Source organism: Pogona vitticeps, chromosome 1 (genome assembly GCF_051106095.1).
Source record: "Pogona vitticeps strain Pit_001003342236 chromosome 1, PviZW2.1, whole genome shotgun sequence".
NCBI lineage: Eukaryota > Metazoa > Chordata > Lepidosauria > Squamata > Agamidae > Pogona > Pogona vitticeps.
In genome coordinates this window covers 53,542,620-53,562,214 of record NC_135783.1, presented here as the reverse complement: position 1 = coordinate 53,562,214, position 19,595 = coordinate 53,542,620, and the positions used below count along the sequence as shown (strand labels likewise).

At 39.3% G+C, this 19,595-nt stretch overlaps 2 protein-coding genes across 7 annotated transcripts in view; one reads left to right on the top strand and one right to left on the bottom strand.

Annotated features, from left to right (window-relative positions):
- Positions 1-19,595, bottom strand: part of SMYD3 (SET and MYND domain containing 3) — a 506,262-nt gene that overhangs the window by 75,497 nt on the left and 411,170 nt on the right. For all 6 annotated transcript variants that reach the window (XM_020787921.3, XM_072992853.2, XM_072992847.2 and 3 more), the window contains 3 exons: positions 14,945-15,012; positions 13,337-13,439; positions 6,837-6,947 (listed from right to left, as the gene is read on the bottom strand). In XM_020787921.3, the coding sequence (XP_020643580.3) occupies positions 6,837-6,947; positions 13,337-13,439; positions 14,945-15,012 (282 nt within the window). The remainder of the gene's footprint in view (positions 1-6,836; positions 6,948-13,336; positions 13,440-14,944; positions 15,013-19,595) is intronic.
- Positions 1-19,595, top strand: part of LOC144585865 (uncharacterized) — a 236,428-nt gene that overhangs the window by 69,926 nt on the left and 146,907 nt on the right. The window lies entirely within an intron of this gene.

Below are 19,595 nucleotides of genomic sequence, written 5' to 3'. Positions count from 1 at the left end.
GATACAGATGTTAGGGGCTTTCCAGGTGTTTGTCGAGTGCAGGATGGATTTCATAGGTTAGAAATCACGCCACCACCCAGATAATGTCACTGCAGAAAGCTCTCTTTTATTTGTGTTGTTTCCCTGAAATCAAACTGCTATAGTTGCTAGGAAACAGTAATACTTACAGAAGTTATGCTACCGTGTCTGGTTTTAATGTGGGAAAGATGGCTGTAGCCACGCACAAGACACCACTTTCTTCTTTCCTTATTCATATCAGAGCACTGCACAATTTAAAATTATGAACATACACAAAATATAGGTAAAATTAAAAACAAATTAAAATGTTTCATCCATTCAGCAAAGTGTGTTGTTTTTGTTCTCCATAGTTTCATCTTAGCTTCTTCTGGCTTAATATTTAGAGTTTGAGATGTATGCAAAAAATCTTTCCTTGATTTTAGCTGTTGTCTAGGGGATACACAGGTTTGGTGCTGTATTACTTTATCTCATTCATTATTTGCTAGCACTTCTTTATGTACTTCTGAGGAGGCAATGCCAGCCAAATAATATACTTTTTCGGGGGGGGGAGGTAAGTTTCAGGCAGCCAGTAATAATCCTACATGATTTATTAAGAGCTACATCATCAACTTGTTTGGCATGTGACAATTTGTACCATACAGCACTAGCATATTCTGCCATGGAATACCACAGGGACAAAGCTGTTGTTCTTACTGTTTGTGGGTGTGCATCCAGTCTGACTCAGCCAGTTTCCTATGTATGCTATTTCTGGCGGCAACTTTTTTGTTAATAATAAAAGTCTGTTTTGCATATTGCCTCCTTATACACCCACTATTATGCAGTTTGGTGGGGAAGCATTTTCCCATTTCAGTAATGGAGTCAGAGGCATCTATGCATGCAGCACTGGGGGCAAAGACAGAAGCCTTTAAAAGGTTTGCCCTGCTTCAATGCCACTAGCTTTGTTGCTGATACTAGCCAGACAGTTCTGGTTGCTTCTAGGGCCAGACAGAAATCTTGGACTATTTAATTCCCATACTGAACAAAAGGGACCCAGGTTATATTTTTCTATCACATTCAGATTCCTATGTGATATATGGGGTAGATAAGGGGTGGCTTTGGGTTAAAAAGGTCAGAATTTGGTCAGGTCGTACAGGGGGCAGTAACAGGGAGCTCCTTAGGGCCCTATTGGCCCCAGGCTACAACCAGTGTTACCAGGAATGTTCCTCAGAGCCCAAGGGTACACTCACACATGCTGAGAGACACCCATAAGGGATTTATCTGTGAAGATTCTCAGTCATCCAGGTGAGGTTATCTGGAATTTGAGCCATGACAACTGGACTTCTTTCTTATTAGGTTGAAATATTTCACTACTCATCCAAGTAGCTTGTTTAGTCTGAGACCCCTGATATATCCTCCACGCTGGTTTCACTTCCCCCTAGTCTGAACAGGCTTGTTAGATGGACAAAGGATGGGGAGGGGGTGTGTGAAAATCCACTACTGCAGTCCTTCAAGGGTGGGGAAGGACTGCAGAAGTGATATTTCTGGTGGGTGTGGTCCTGATCTTTCTGGGGATGGATGAAAGGGCAGCATGATAAATAAATAGATCCCATAAGGGATCTTTGAATGTTGGTAATAGTGCATCTTGAAATAGATCGGGCTGAGTAGATCTCATTCACACAGAACTGCATAAGGAGAATTTAAAGAATTGACACATAATACAGAATCACAATGAAGTGTAACAATATGGGGAAATATAAGCTCAAAAGAAGCAAACTCTTTTGGCTGAGAGGGCACAAAGGAAAGACTTTCTCCTAACACACACACACACACACAGAGAGAGAGAGATTGAGAGAGAGAGAGAGAGATGAAAGTGGGGTTAGGCTAGGGAGCCACCAATGTGTGGGGAAAATACTCCCAGAAGATAGATAAGTGACAAAGTTTACCTATCCTTAGTCTTGTTAGACTGTCTAATATGATGTGAAATAGTTTAATAAAGTTGTGGGTCTTTTGAAATCCATATTTTGTATCTTGTCACTTTATTCACTGGCTGCAAGCGGCAATATGTTATAACAGTTCACTTTTAAATAGCTGGTTTATGAAGCATCCCTCTTCCTAACAGAGCAGGTGGGAAGGAACACGTCTTTCATGCACATCTGGCTGTGGAGGGAGACCTCTTACGCCTCTGGCTACTGGCTTTGTGCAGTTTGGGGAGGCAGGTGGGTCCGCTGGCTATACCTTATCTTTCTTCAGTCCCATTTTGTTGTTTCATAAATGAGAACTCTGCAAGATGGCTCCCCACAGAACCACTGGGAAAGGCAACATGGCCTGAGCTTCACTTAGGGGAAAGAGAGCAGCAGCAAAAGGAGCGGCAATCCCTGCTCTTGTTCCACGCCCGCTGAGGTGTGCGATTGCTCCATTGATCACTATTTTATTACTATCAACTGCCTTTTTTTGGCTAAAAACTTGGGGTACACATTTTAAAAATAACACAAATGATGCCATCAGATAAGGACATGACAGGAGTAATAACTGAGGCTCAATCAGAAAATAGTCTGCAAAGTAGATCAATGAAGGGTTTCATAGTTTGTATGCAGAAGTAATAACCTTCAAAATCTGGTTAATGGATGTGAAACTAGAGCTTCCTGTGAGCTATACTGTTAGATTTCTCACTAATAGAGACTGCCAAAGAAGACTCTCTCTAAGTATAATTTAGCTGAGTGAGCACAAGACCAGACCACAGAGCAGAGTGATATTAACTTCACACTTGTGAACTAAAACTATCCGAAATTACAGATTATGGCAGGTAGCTTTCTTTATAGTGGTTCATTATCCTCAATCTTCCACAAATTGCGAAAGCAGAGATTCAAAGTATGGATTCCTTTAGGGATGTTGATGACTTACACACTCCACAAAAGGTAATATTGTCTCAGACTCTATAAAAGCCATCACACATTAAATTACTTATCTGAAGACAAAACACACTCTTACTTTACAAGCTTAGAATGTAAATCCCCTCATCCTGTTTATAAGATATTATCAGTAAAGAGTTCAGAGTAAAGAAAAAATATGTTAATTCTATTCAGCATTTTTTTTTAGCAACGCTGTAAAACTAAAATGAGAAAAATGTAACTTGGAAAACCGGTTGTGGGTTTGTTTGTTTTTGGCATTACAATTTTGACAATCCCTCAGCCAACACAATCTCTAAGCAGCAATTCTAAAAAGTAAGTTTTCTGATCTCGGTGTCAGCCCTATTTTTTTCACAAGGAGGTGAATTTTGGCAGATGGGGATGTTGTCAAATCAGTATAGGGAATATTAATGTAGTACTCTTTGTCAGTAGCTCTGTCTTAATTTTAGTATTAAAAGTTAACATGAAGAAATTCAGCAGTAACACTTTCAAGTGGGAGACGTGACATTAAAATTCTAAGGGAATATTTTCTTACATTTCTGAGGCAGGACAGGTTTTAGAGAAAAAAATACGATCACCCTCTGGCACAAACGAGGCAACAGAAATTGTATTATAACGGCCTTTATAAATTACTGTACATGTTAAATGTAATTGTGGGGCAATTGGAACTTAATATAAATGATGAATATGGTTCATTGGTTATAGGAGAAAGACAAGAATAGGCTTAGGGAAGAATCTGAGAGATACAAGTAGCAGAGTAAAGTGCACACATTGAGCATTAGGACTTTCACTACAACACCACCACCCCTTTTAGCAATAATTCTCTGCATGTTTTCCCATCTTTCTATCAGTTCTAATTAGCATGGAAAAGGTTGAGGGATTATGGAAACTGCTATCTAAACAAATCTGAGAAGCCATGTTTCCCACATTGTTGCTCTACAACAATGAGGGCTAGGAACACATTCTCCAGGAAAGCTCCCTCAGAACAGCATGATGTTTGTTGGATCATATAACAACTCTCAATTCTTTCGCAATAATCATAATCTTTTAAAAAGAAGTATAATTCAGAGGTCAGAAACCCTATGCTCATTAACCTCGGTATAATCCCTTGAACATACAGTAATGGGATTTAAGATGCCTCTACACTGGAAAGCTGAGTCACTCTGATTTGGCTTTGCTGAGATTTGATTTGCAACCTGTATTATGGCTGAATTCACAGTCAGTGACTGCAGATTGATGCAGGAGTTGTGTTCACACCTGATATGATGCAATTCATGTTTCAGCCCACAGACGTCCCTTCTTTCCTTCCTTCCTCTTGTCCTGATCCTTTTATGGTTCACTGTCAAGCCACTTGATTTTGAAAGGGTTTTACAGTGTTCCAGAAAAGACGGCAGCATTCCAAGGTTCTTCTTAATGTATAGAGAAATACCACATACCACAGGAATGTCTTTAATTTCATCCGGGTTGTTTCCATTTTGTTCATAATTTAAAAAAAATTGTTTGGAAGCGATCTAATGCTAAACTAATATATCAATATGACTGATTTGATAAGGTGATCTAGTGCTAATCTCATACATTTTAACAAATATAAAAAGTTGGAGGATGCCTGGGGAAAAGAATGTGGGGGTGAGTGTTCCAGCAGTCTTGAACTGCCTACATTATTGAAAAACCACCAACAGACACACACCATATATATTCACAAGAACAAATCAACTGATCATATGAAGAAAGGTCTGTTCAAATAATTCTGGCTAAAAAAAAAAAAAGTAGAAGTCCCCAGCAGCTGAGGAAAAAAGCTGCACTGGGAGCAAAAAGGGTTGGGTCAATTCAAATTGGCCTTTGCATAATGTGATCAGAAAAAATCCTGTACTATTTGATTATGTAGTCACAGCCTTACTAAAAGGCGCTGAACTGTGATACTAATGTGGGGAATAAATAAGCTAAGTAACTGCGCAGTTTACTTTTTTAAGGAAATCAAACAATGTCTAGCAATCACACATACTACAACAGCTGTGCTCACAATTTTTCTAAAATCTGCACTGCTTAATAATTATAAGAGAAAAAATGGAAATGTATTAAGAGGAAACATCAATTCACAAAAATAATAATTAGAAAATCACTGTGAGAGCAAATTAGTTGAAAAATGATTTTTCAAGAGCCCCAGGGGTGAGCTCACTCCTAACTCTGAAGGGACAAAGGAGATATAGGCAACAGACTAAAATAAATCTGATATTATTGTAGAGAAAAGGGCAGGCCCGACATATTCCACGGGGAGAAGATAACTGATAGCTTTATGAAATCCATGACCACAGAGTAAACGTTTATTAAAAAACCCAACTTTCATTGTATGAAAGTTCTGTAGCTGTAAGGAGACGGCAGCATAAGAGAAAAACGTGAGTCTGGTTTACGGAAAGAGATAGTCAAGGACTGTCAAGGGAGCCTGCCTTTAAAAAGTACAAACGGCTGCATTTCTCCAGGAAATCCTACATCTTGTTGGTTGAACTGACAGTGATATAAGTAGAGAATGGCTTTTATCTCCAACTATCATTAGATACTACTTGTTAAAACCCTGAAATTCTCAGCCAGTGAAATTACAGTACTGAACAATATTACCCATAATATTCTGTTGATAAACTATATCAGGAAATAAAAAAGAAGACAAAAATCTTTTGGCATGTTAAAGACTAACTGTTATATTTAGTGTAAGATTTTGTTGACAAGTTTACTTCCTCAGGAAAGGACCCATTAAAATATAGCAGGTGCGGCAACAGTTTTGTCTTCTTATTCTTATTGCATAATATAGTTTATCAACAGAATATAGTAGTACCTCAGTTTACGAATTTAATGTGTTCTATGGGATGTTACGTAATGTGAAAAATTCATAAACCAAAACGTGGATTGCCATAGGAATGGGGGCAGCGCTATAAACTTCCAAGCACAATGCATCCTGGGGAAACTTACTTCGTACTGCGAAAAAAACACACAATGTAAATCGAGGAATTTTTTCCCATGGATTCTCCTTTGTAAACTGAAAATTACGTTAACTGAGGTGTTCATAAATCGAGGCACTACTGTATTATACTGTCCAGTAGTGTAGTTTCACAGTTTTTTAGGGTTGTAAAGTCAAAATGTATCAATTAACTGATTCATCAATAAAAATAGTAAATTCATGATTTGTGATTCATCGATCTTGATGAATTATAAATCACAACAAATGACCATTTTTTCAACCATGCCCATCTCTAACAGGGAACTTAATAAGGCTTTCATGGTAAGTGAGATATTTAAGGAGTGGTTTACCAGTTCCATCCTACAGTAGGTTTATATGGCTAAATGGGGATTTAAACCCTGTTCTCCAGAGTCCTAGTCCATCACTCTATCCACTACACCACACTGGGAATCCAATGTCAATATAACCAACTCATACTTAAACGCATTTTCAGAAATGTCACTCATTCTACCAAGATCTCTAAGGGACTAGTTTTGTCAGCTTGGATAAGATGCTATATGAAGGAACATTCAGCTGGCTTCTCACTCCACTGTGGATTCAGAAGCAATTCATATGAGACCCTGGTTGTAATAAATGTATCAAATAATCAATCCCTACAATAATGAATAAAATAAACTTGGCAAATTCATCATATGGGAGGGCTGCAAGGGAGAGAGAAAGGAAGACACATGTGCATCACACAAAATAGGAGTGTTTTATTTTTAAGGTCTTTTGCAACCCTGGACCTTGGTTGTTGTTTTTTCCAATGAGCAATTAGATCAGCATGGGTTCTTTGGCTTTTCCTGCTTTTCTTTAATTTCGGATCCATCTTTCTTGAGAACACAAGCAGACCTATGGGCCAAGCTCATTTTTGCTTAGCCCATTCATTTTTACACATTGACAGTATCAGAGTCACAATCTAGAAATCAGTTTGCCTGACTTACCTTGCTTTTTGTATGGCACATGAGGCAGTCACATTCAAAACAATACTGGCGCCTCAGGTGTTGCTGGCGTTCGGAAGTGAGCATCATTGTTTCAACATAGCTGATGGTAAGCTGCAGACAACAAAACGAGTGGTTTAAATTTTGTCAAGGACTTTGTGTAGAAACTCCAAGACAGCAATGGTGGATTCAAAGCTTAAAATATTGTTCAGTCATCCAAAGAATTTTTTAAGACAACAGAAGATATATTTAAATGTTTTAATCATTAACAAAGGTAAAAAGGGATGAAAAGAAATTATATCCCTGCTCCAGTGCACTTCCTTTCCCCTCATTCACCCATTTGTACAGATTTTATGTTGATGACATGCTTATTTATCTGTCTGGCCTGATACCATTAGCATGACCCAAGGAGCTTTTTCTTTCTCCTTACCCATCCTGGTGCTATTTCTTTTCCCTTACACATCCGTTCCTACTTCTATCTCTTATATGCCCATTCCTCCTTCTGTCTCCAACTGTCTTCTGCTCCCCCACTACTGCTTTTCCTTCTCACTGGTCTTTCACCTTCTTCATTCTAGTGCTCATTTAGCTCTTCATTCCATTTACTCTCCTTTCCCCACTTTCCAGGCAGCACGATTTCCTCTCTGTGTCTTGTCTATTATGATGTGTATGTATCCTAACAGGTATCATCCATCAATATTTCCATAAAATATCTTTAGGTCCCTGGACATATTAGGAATTTGCAAAGTGTTATTTATTCACATTGATGCTGATAAAGGAATATCTACTTTCAGAAAATATAATTCTCTCAGTTCCAGCTTCAGGTTTCATTAAAAAAAAAATCACTGGCCTTTTTCTTGTTAAAGGAGGGTTAATCAAAGGTGGTTGGATGCTGAACCTATTGTGCAAGACTGTCAGGTCTGATTATGTAAGAAGAGTATTCATTTTAAGATATGAAATGTGACAAGCATTGGCTAATAGATTTTAATTCAGTGCAGATACATTTGAAAAACCTGAGCTTCTACTCCAGTTATTATGTGAATAGTATATGCTGAACATGAAGATTTATAGAGTGCAGAGAATTAGATAGCCACCCCAAGGGACAAGCAAAATTGGTCCTAGCAGAGCTAACGTTGAATGGTAATGCAAATAAAAGTGGAACATTCAGCAATTGTGTAACACAAAGTTACTGAGCCTTTAGAATAGGGCCCAACTAATCAATATTTGGGTTTTTAATATAGTGGTAAGTTAAATTCATTCCAAATGGTCTGCAGACAAACCATATGTGAAGAAACTGAGAAATGGGGAAGCTGGACAAGAAGGCAAAAGTCAGTATTAATTTGGAACAAAAGACCAATTAACACCTTCAATTGATCTCCTGTTAATGAACACTTCAAAAAGAACTGAGAGGGAACTGACACCTCCATGCTCTTATCAGAAGCCTCATCAAAGCAGCACCAAAAGGGATCTAACACTTCCACTTTAACTCTTGATTTGAAAAGAAAGTTTGCTTCCTTCCCTGGAGTCATACAAATTTCAGTTGCAGAAAAGGAAAATGGGAAGAAAATGCTTTTGTTTTGGGTAAATATGAAAGGGGATTAAGAATTAAGAGACTGATCAGGACAAGGTTGGAATAGCTCATTTTATGTATAAAAGGGATTAGGAAAACTGTTTAGACAGCATAGCCTATGTCTCAGGAGCAAGTGCTTTGCTCACCCACTGTTTCTAAATGCCTGGAAGGGCTTAAGTCTTACTTAGAACAAGATAACTGTATCTACATGCTGTCCTACAAAGGATGCAGTATGCTACCAATCTGTTAACGTATGAGCATTAGGTAGTTGAGCTTAGTGCTTGCTGTTTTCTACTGTATTTCCCTTCAATGGCCTTAATTAATATTAAGGGTATTTTGGGAAACCACTTTGTAACTTTTTGGAACATTTGCCTTTTTCCCCTTTAAGCTTTCCCCTTTCTTTGATAAAATACAAAAATCCTTTCAAACAGCTGTCTAGATTTTTGGCAGAGAGGATTAGTGGTACTAAAATCAGGTCTTGCTTTGACCTAGCTACCAGAATATTTCATGTTTGAGTGGGTGGGTGAAAGCTTTTCCTTTGCAAAGGAAATGCCTTGCTTCTACGTGCCTAGCCTTGTTGATTTTGTTTTGAACTCCCTGGAAGCATTGCTGAAGCTAAGTAGATAGTAATGTGTCAGATTCTCCTCTCCAGCTAACTTTTCCCTGGGCTCAGCAACCTCCGAACAGGAAGCATTGTGTGACCATGCAACCGTCATACCATTCATGGCTCCCACACACACACACTTCAGAACAATGTATTTTGTCCCCTTACATTTTCTCCTTCCAAGTTATAGGAAGATTTTAAAATCTGGAACCTGACATAGGGGAAAAAAACCAAGAAAAAAGGAAACCACAGCTGACACAATAACAAAGACTAAAGTGCTGTAATTGCTTGTGAGTGAAAGATCAAACTTGAAATTCATGTAGTCTCGTAATCAGAAACAGACTGTCAAATAACCACAGCTGACTTCTGTAATGGATGCCTTCTACTTTATATCAGACACAGGTACAAATCCTCAACCACACACAAAGACACAACACCCATATAGATAGACCATAAGGGGTCTTACTACTTGAGCACAGAATGAGAGCTGATGAACTCATGTTCCTGCCTTGCCCCTCTCTGGCTTTGGCTGTAGCACTGTGTTTGGCAAGACATTCCCAGGAAAGTGTGTAATGGCTTGTGTTTGTTAGAAAATGGAGAGAGCATTGCTTGGGGCAATGATTTTAGTAGATTTTGATATTGTCAGGATTTGAACTTGACCGGATAGATATGATGATTATGCCTAGCCATTAAAATCCATGCACCACAGAAATCTGGCAAAAATTAGATTTACAGAAAGCTGGCATATCTGTGAATATGGATAATCTATTAATAAAGGAAGAACAATGAAGAAAGGTATTTTCTACTAGTTCCAGGTCCTACACAAATACCTATAATGCAGCCATTGCAAACAGAGAACTATGTGTTGTCTTGTATTTCCCTATAATATGTTATATTTTATGGCAGAAACAGTTTGTTGTGTTTGGATCCCTGAGATCATGAGACCTTCATGTGTCTACATTGTGTAGCCACACTGATGTGGGGCAACACAATGTAGTCCACAGGGAAAAGGTACTATGTGCTAGTAAAAGTTAAAGGTCCCCCTTGACATTTAGTCCAGTCGTGTCCAACTCTAGGGCACGGTGCTCATCCCCATTTCCAAGCCATAGAGCCAGCGTTTGTCCAAAGACAGTTTCCGTGTTCATGTGGCCAGTGCAACTAGACATGGAATACCATTACCTTCCCACCATGATGGTACCTATTTATCTACTTGCATTTACATCTTTTCGAACTGCTAGGTTGGCAAGAGCTGGGACAAGCGACGGGAGCTCACTCCGTCACATGGATTCAATCTTACGACTGCTGGTCTTCTGACCCTGCAGCACAGAGGCTTCTGCAGTTTAACCCACAGCGCCACCACATCCCTCTGTGTGCTAGTAGTCAACTGCTATTAATTACCCAAGGCCACCAAAAAGACTTCCAAGGACTAAAGATGACTGCTGTTGTTGTTTAGTCATTAAGTCGTGACCGACTCTTCGTGGCCACATGGACCACAGCACGCTAGGCCCTCCTGTCTTCGACTGCCTCCCGGAGTTGGGTCAAATTCATGTTGGTAGCTTCAATGACACTGTCCAAACATCTCATCCTCTGTCGTCCCCTTCTCCTCTTGCCTTCACATTTTCCCAACATCAGGGTCTTTTCTAGGGAGTCTTCTCTTCTCAGGAGATGGCCAAAGTATTGGAGCTTCAGTTTCAGGATTTGTCCTTCCAGTGAGCACGCAGGGTTGATTTCCTTCAAAATTGATAGGTTTGATCCCCTTGCAGTCCAGGGGACTCTCAAGAGTCTCCTCCGGTACCACAATTCAAAGGCATCAATTCTTTGGCAGTCAGCTTTCTTTATGGTCCAGCTCTCACTTCCATACATTGCTATTGGCAAACCCATAACTTTGACTATGCGGACCTTTGTTGGCAAGGTGATGTTTCTGCTTTTTAAGATGTCTAGGTTTGTCATTGCTTTCCTCCAAGAAGTAGGTGTCCTTTAATTTTGTGGCTGCTATCACCCTCTGCAGGAATCATGGAGCCCAGGGAAGTAAAATCTCTCACTGCCTCCATATCTTCTTCTATTTGCCAGGAAGTGATGATCTTAGGATACATTGGGACAAGAAGGCCTAAGTCAAATGTGATGCTGATAGGAGTTCTGGTGTCTTTTGCCCTTCCGCCCTGCAGTTCTTGGAACTGCCCAAAAACCAACTCTGGAGGCCTTTCTAGGCAGCCACAGTAGGTTTGGGGGTAATCAAGACCCCACTGAAGAGCACAAGTACTTAGGTTGGACTGGGCTCCTGTGTAATCAGAGATCCATCACTGAATACATTGTACAGTGAGTCGTGCTATTTTTTGGCTTGGTTGTCAGTACTATTCTGGAGAGATAGAAACATCTTCCAAACTGTTGTTAGGAAATGTAAGAGAAATGCAAGGATTTCCCATAGCCCTAAACCCTAATCCTAACCCCAACCCCAACCTTAAATAAACTGGAATTCTCATTATGGTCAGACATTTTTCCACCACTCATTCAGTGTAAAGTTTTATCATATTACGTGCATGTGGCTTAAAAAATCCTGGGCTGAATCTAGAGTCTGGAATAATTTAATTAAACTTCAGTCCTACTAATATTATGATAAAGTGTCAAGGTCACAAGTTTGACACTTAAACAATGATCCCAGAGCACTATAAAACCTTATAACACCCCTTGGTAGTGTGAGTCTGTGATGCTCTACCACAGCTGACATTTACCCCTGAAAAGGTTTATTCTAGTGTGAATAAGATAGTATTTCCAATCATATCAAAAGTCATCTGAGTGTCAAGTATACGTTTTCATCATTGAAATAATTCCAAGAAAATCAACTTGCCTAATTTTATAAGCTTTTTCATCTATATTGCTTCTATGCACAACATTCTAAGAGTGATTGAAAATATGTAACTTCTAAAAAAGTCAGGCACATTTGATTTACACGGAAATTAAACTTACATCAATTTTAAAAAGCTGTAGGTACAAATTCTTAAACAGTAATCCCTTCTTACATTGCAACATCTTTTATTAATGACAGTATTTCAGAAGTTGCATTTTTCCTGTAATGCTGTATTGAGAACTTTTTCCTTGTGAACTTTCTTCCTCTTTATGTTGCATCCCCTCAACACTAAATTTATCACCCCTAAATTAAGCCCTGCTGATTACAGCGGGGACTATGTGCAAATACATGCCCCACCCCATGTATTGTGTCTGCAACGTGTACCAAATATTAGCCACACTGCTTATGAGATGTATTCCCAGGAAATTATATGGGAGACTTTAGTGTTACTACCACTCCTGTGTACTTCCTGTAACACCACCACTGTGTGGGGCATTTTTTATATACAACGTAAGTTCTTACTGGAAAGTCCTTACAAACAAATGTTATACAGTACTGGGAAGAGACACTACTGGAAAAAAGCAGAGCAAGGAAAGTAATTCTTAAAGAATGTAATAACATGTTGAAGCCAGTCATAACTGAGCATTGGTAGGGTGATGTTCTTGGAGCCAGGACACCATCGTCCTATTGCCCATTTATGGATGCCCTCAGACTGCTACCTTTAAAGTAATTCTCCAAGCCATAAAAACAAACAAATAAACAAAAAACTTGAGGGAGGTTGTTGAAAGAAACATAGAGCTTAACATTGTAACTAAATAAAGATACACTTCACTGCAATCCAGTATCAGAGTGTAAGGACAGAAGATGATGAGACATCTTGACTTACCCTGTGAATTGAACACTATACCACATTTTGCTAGCAACCATCTTCTGAGGGCATGTATTGCATGTGTCCATTTTTGGGAGGATGGGTGGAAATCAGATGATGTGAAGAATTTCTCTGATAAAGGACACAAATCATTTTGGAAGGACATTTTTCCATGTCATTTTTAATAAAATCAACATGGAAACCACCTCTGCCTTGTTACTTTCCTTACCAATGAAAGCTTTACTGCTTCAGCCTGACAAATGCTTCTTGTTGCCATGATTTAGTAAATGCCACATTCTGCCCAGAAGTCTCATAAGTGGGTATTTTTTTATCAGGGCAAAGGCACTCAAATACAAACAGAATGAAGTGCCTAGAGGAGGCATGGGGGAAGAGGAATTCATCAAGGTTGCCAGTGATTTATGAGAGGCAATGATTATGGGACCCAGACAGTGTGAAGAGAAGCTTCTCTTTATCATCTGCTTCCTGATAGCTATGTGATAGGAAGTAGCACCAATATATCATTAAAGTGTTAAAGCTGGTGGCCCTGCAGTCTGGAAGTTATTTAAGGGGATGCAACTGCCGCAGGTGCCTTTGACGGAAGAGAGAACAAGTTAATTACCTCTTCTCCTTTCTGAATTTCCCGGATGGAGCGAAGGTGGAGCTGAGGGCCCTCAAAGATAATCACACAGTTGGGATCACAACTGTTGTTCAGCAAAGACATGCTGAGGAAGGAAGACAAATAAGGTTTAAGGTCAATGTCAGAGCAGAAAGGAACAAAGGAGGAATCAAACCATTGGTCTATTTGGCCCATTATTATTATTTTTCTGACTAGCAAGAGCTGTTCAGGGTCTCAGGGAGAGGTCTTTCCCATCACTTGCTGCCCAATCCCTTAAAATGGTGATAGCAAGAACTGAAGCTGACACTATCTACATGGAAAGAATAGATTTTGTGGCATAGCTTGGAATAGTTGCTCTTTGCATACAACTCCCAGGATGCCCCACTAAATGGGAATCATAAGCCAGGAAAATAATATCTAAGATCTCTGTTTTACTGCTAAAGCATGACCTTTCCTTTGCCTACTCTTGAAGTCAGAAGTGATAAGGCCCGAATACAGGTTTACCAACTCATCTGCAGTTTGTGGAAAACTAGATGAGACAGCAGCTTCTTACCCAGAGATTGACTACATATTTCCCCTCTGGCAACACAGTTCCTTCCAAATCCTGTGCCTAAGCAATCAAACTTGCAAATAAAGCCAGTCTCTACATACGAATTACCAATCAAGCAGCAAAAGCAAGCTCATGTGCAATATGCAATAGGGATGAAAGCTAGGATACACAGATATCTTCTACCTACTAAGGAAATTCCACTTTTGATAGCACACTAAGCGTTCCATCTAGTAGACCCTTTCCCTTCACTTTCACATAAGATCTTATAAAAAGGTGCTAAATCTATGATTAAGAAGAACTCTTATCAGTTGGACTGCTAGATGGTTCAGTGGTTTAGGTCTCTGACTGCAGAGCCAGAGGTTGGGAGTTCAATTCCCCCACTGGGCCTCCTTGACAGGTCCTAGACTCAGTGATCCACAGGGTGCCTTCCAGCTCTGCTGTTCTAAGATGGTTATGATTATGATTTGAAATCAGACTTGCTAAACTATTTGAAATACCCCACCTCTTGGGAAAAAATCCTCTCTTCTCTTAGTTCTAATGCTTCTCCTTAATTTCTGCTCATTCTCAGTTGCCCCCTTCTCTTCTCACCTAGCTGGTGGCAGTGACAACAGAGAAGTCTCACTGCAGGTCACTCAGACCAGAGTCCATTTCTATGTCACTTCTATGTATAGGTGCATCAGCAGCCGTAACAACTGTTATAGCAACCTAGAGAAAAGAGCTTCAAAGGCACCTGAGAGTCATACTAAAAACTCAGGCTCCCTGGATCAAAAGAAACAGATTAATTTACCACCGAGACACATAGAGGAACAGCTTTCTAACTAGCAACATTATTTGGAGTCCCTCATAAGTAGACCCTATTCAAGGCATCAGTGAGTGATGGACTTCATTTCGTTTGAATTATCAAGTTGGAAGAGCAGTGATGGAACATTCTTAACAAAGTGTTTTCATTTCGTGATGTGTTACAGTGACTGGTATCTCAGCAGCCTGGGACAGAGACAGTGTGTGGGATGCAAGTAGAAACATAAGAGGTTTTTTTGTCCATTAAATAATATCCACAGTACCTGGGATAAAGGCCAACACCAACACCCTGCATTTCTCCATTACTAATGCTGAAAGAGTTGCAGGTCACCTGTAAAAGCAAGGTTAAACCCCATGATTAGGATTACGAGACTTTATATCCAAGTGAAGGGGATGTTTAAAAAGAAGAGAGGAAGTGCTCAGTTACTAGAGGAGAAATATTTAAACTGTTTACAGAGTTATACTTTTCACATAACAACGTGTCAGCATGAGACACAGGCTAAAGCCCTTTAAAAGGTGAAAAAAAATGCAAATTTAAATACATTCAAAGATCCCATTTCCTAGCCTTAAAGCGGAAAAAAAAATCATAAAATGTACGCTTGCAAAACTGCATTAGTCACAAATTTAAAAAAACAAAATCTGTCTACAGACTAATTTCACAGGCTTTGACAGCAAAGTTAATTCAAATGAATGAACACACACACACACACACACAAATAGTATGTCTCTTTAAAAACACTCCACATTAATTAATCCATTACTTATTTAACCCATTCCAACATTCCCAACTATTTACAAAAGCCATATGTCTTCATTATGTCTCTCTCCTCCACTGCTATTAAATACACAATTTGTGATCAGACTTGTGAGCTCAGTTTAGTCCATTTTTAACAACAGTTATAGTCACTGGAAAAACATTGAATTTGCTTTTCAGTCCACAAAAGAGTGAGTCATTATACCAGGTAGGAAAAGGATTTCCCATTTCTCTGAAACACCACCAACTAAAACCAATTCCCATGGATATACGCTGGGGTATGTAATTTGTGGCCCTCCAGATCATAGATGGGTGTTGACTCCAGGTCCACAGAAGAAGTGCATCCACACCAGGTTTTATAGGAGCTGATTAAAGTTCTGTAACTATTTGGGGGATACCCTTGCACCAGATGTTGCCAGACCACAGCTGCCACTAGCATGGCTAATTGTGATAGGTGATGGCATATGTTAAGTTCCACACTTTCCAACACTGCAGGAGTGTTGTGTCCCCAACTACAAACATGTCTAAAGAAGTATTCAATGAGATATGTGCCACTTGTGGGCCACCAGAGTTGTCTAGACGGAACACTGGGTTTTCATAAAAATTCATTCTCCTTCTGTTATATGATAAACCATTTCCAAACTGACCTTTGGTATGTTAGTAGTAATGCTGGACATTCATTTTTTTTGTCCTAATCCCCTGTCTGCCCTACCTACCACTGAAATATTGGTCATTATCACCATATGTGATGATGAGCACCGTAAGCTACAACCTAAGCCTCTAGCACTTCTGGAAATATCAATCTGTATTCATCTAACATCCACTAACATCAGGAAAGGGACTAGGGAATACAAAAGCAGGAGAAAGTGGATGGGTTAATCTAAGTCCTTGCTGTCTATTTCTACTCTGCTCCATGTAAACCTTTTCTTTCAAAATTGTGTTTCCTTAAGCACAATTCCTGTTCGGCTTTTTCTTTTCTTTTTTTAAAAGCATTTCAGGATTAGCATACAAAATCCAACCATTTAAAAAGGGCAATACCAAGGGTTATGGAGATGGAATGCATATCTGGAGCAAAGCTTGTTGTTAATAGTCTGTCAGACATGAAACAATGTCTTCCACAGTTTCTGAAAGCCAACAAATTAACAGATACAATGGCAGGTTGGGGGTCCACAGTCAAGAACAAGTGTGTGGAGAGTGGGGGCAGAATCTGCCTTTCATACCTGAATATTGAAAATTTGGGGCTGGCAAAAACCACTTCCACTATTTTTAATTCCAGATGAGAACAGGCTAGGAGCAATCTGGGACAACTGAGAATCAAAGACACAAAGCTCCCTAGGGTAAAGTCAATAACCTTAACTAGAAACAAGCAAGAAGATCCAAGAGGTTAACAGGCAACTTATGCATGGTTGATCTTCATTCTACTGTGGATATTCTTCAGCAGCTTGCACTGCAAGGATTTTAATCTGAAACGGTTGGCGATGGAGAAAAATCTAGTGTGAAGCCATATGCAACATAAAGAGAATGTAACACTTGAAATATGTGCACCACTGGAACACTGCTTTGAATTTATTTATTTATTTATTTATTTATTTATTTATTTAATACCCCGCCTATCTGGTCATTGCGACCACTCTAGAAAACCCTGATGTAAAACCTTTGCTTAGTCATGCAACTCATGGGGAAGAATAGGTGAATGTGCCATCTTGCAGCCATTTGTGTTTCATTGAGCTCAACAGGAATTTAGTTGAGCTCAGAGGTTTATAAACAAAAGGAGACGAAAAGTATGTCTATCCTATGATGGCTAACCCTTTCCTTTCAAGTTTCAATTCAAGAAAGACAGTGTACCCATATACAGAAGATTAAAGTTGGTATTACAATTTTTGAACATACAAAACCTTCATGAATATCTCAGGAGTTCTTCTACAATCTCATTCCTCGCTGAATCCATAAATTGTTAGAAAAAACATGTGAGGGAGATACCTGCTGTGAGGCTCAGCAATGGAACTGATTAAAACCCACTGTGGATACTCTGCTAATTAGCATGTAAGGCATTTCTCTTTGTTGCCTTTTTCATCTTGATAACTCCACAGAGTGAGCATACCTAATGATGGCACTGCTTTTAAACCCTTGCAATGTCTGTAGTAAGCCACAGTTAGCCAAAGATAATGTACAACCCTCACTCGTGGGATTTTTCTCCTAGTGCTTCCCAAGCTGTCACTTCATCTCAGAGTAGGCAATCTAGCACAGAATAAAGAGCAGAAGTAATTTAAAAATAAAACCAAAAACAGAATAGATGTGAAGTACTTCACACTCTCTGAAGCTTTGTTTAGTGTGGTAAGTTGCACTAGAGTAGGCCCCCTTGAATCAGTGGGGATTTGGTGAGTCAATTCCTTTGTAGTTCCATTGATTTAAATGGGCCTACTCTAGCTGTGACTTACTACACTAAGCAACAGGAATACCTGTGAAACAGAATGGAGAAAATAAAGAAAAGTTTCGTCTCAACATCCCAGGCCTTCAGTTAACTTATAGATAATTCTTTAAGATATTTTCTTCTATGGGAAGAAGTTTATTTTTAAGTTCTGGAGGATCTGCTATATCTAACTGTTAAATATGTCCTAGAAGTTTGAAGGTCACTTCCCGTTTCTTTTCACAAATAGTGAATTATCATCATTGTTATCATAATCAATTTTACTTGAGTTTTGTAAACATTCTCTAGTAGTTTTCATGCTAAAATTATTGTGCAGGATTTCAACTGTAATGCTACCCAGGATAGCCTGTTTTAGAAGGAAATGTCTCACTGAAGAAATAAGAAATAGCTTATGCCTTTAATGGTATACATGCTTTGTGAAATGAATCATTGGAGCCATACATGGAATAGCAGCAGCAGCATGTACTTCATAATGACTATATATATATAAAGTCTTAACAAATGTTAACAATATATAAATTTAACATTTGTTAAGACTTATGCCACCAAAGCCCTCCCATGTTAAATATATATTATTTAATTCAGTGGTTCTTAACCTTTGTTACTCGGATGTTTTTGAACTGCAACTCCCAGAAACCCCAGCCAGCATAGTTGGTGGTGAAGTCTTCTGGGAGTTGCAGTCCAAAACTCCTGAGTAACCCAAGGTTAAGAACCAGTGATTTAATTTACCTACCGCCCATCTGTCTACCAAGGTCACTCTAGGCAGTTCACAGCAGAAACTAAAACAATAGTCAACAACAATGAATTAATATAAAATAGCATCAAAGTTATATAAAACAATAAACATACACTACACATTATAAATTAGGAACATTATAAACTTAGAAGTATGACAAAAAACCCCACACACATTTAATAAAAATAATCAGAATGGCTGAATATCTGATTTAGGGGTTGGTAAGTGCTCTGTGCTCCATTGGTATAACATTTGCAAAGTCCTGTCTAAATAACGAAGTTTTCAACAGTATCTTAAAGGTAGCCAGTGATGGGGCCAGGTGGGTATCAGGTGAGAATTGATTCCACATGTGTGGCGAAACCGCCAAGAAGGACCAATATCTGGTCTGTTCCTTCCAGATCTCTTTTGGGGTCAATGTCCTCAATTGCCTTGCTTAGGATGAACAAGTAGGGTGGGCAGAACCCATTGAAAGAAGACATTCTGCCAGGTATCAGAGTCCCAAACTGTTTAGGGCCTTATATGTTAATACAGGGGTGGGCAAAATGAGACTGAACTGCAGCTCCCATAATTCCTAGCCCACACAGCCAATAATGAGGAGATTTGGGCCTAGCCCACACAGCTAATAGTGTGAGGAGAGTTGGGCCTAGGCCACCCAGTGAGGAATGTTGGGTTTTGCAGTTCAGGAACATCTGGAGGGTCGCACTTTGCCCAGGTCTGTGTTAATATCATCATCTTGAAGCTGGCACTGAAACAAACAGGCAATCAGTGTAAGGTGGCCAGAATGGGGGAATTGTGATGGTATCTATTTAGTCTACCCAATAGTCCAGCTGCTGTGTTTTGGACTTGCTGAAGTTTCCAGATTAGCTTCGTGGGTAGCCCCATGTAGAGAGCATTATAGTACTCTAATCTTGATATTATCAATGTATGAACCAGCATGAGAAGAGACCCGGTGCCAAGGCAGGGGTACAGCTGGGTGATCCGTCTAAGACGAAAATA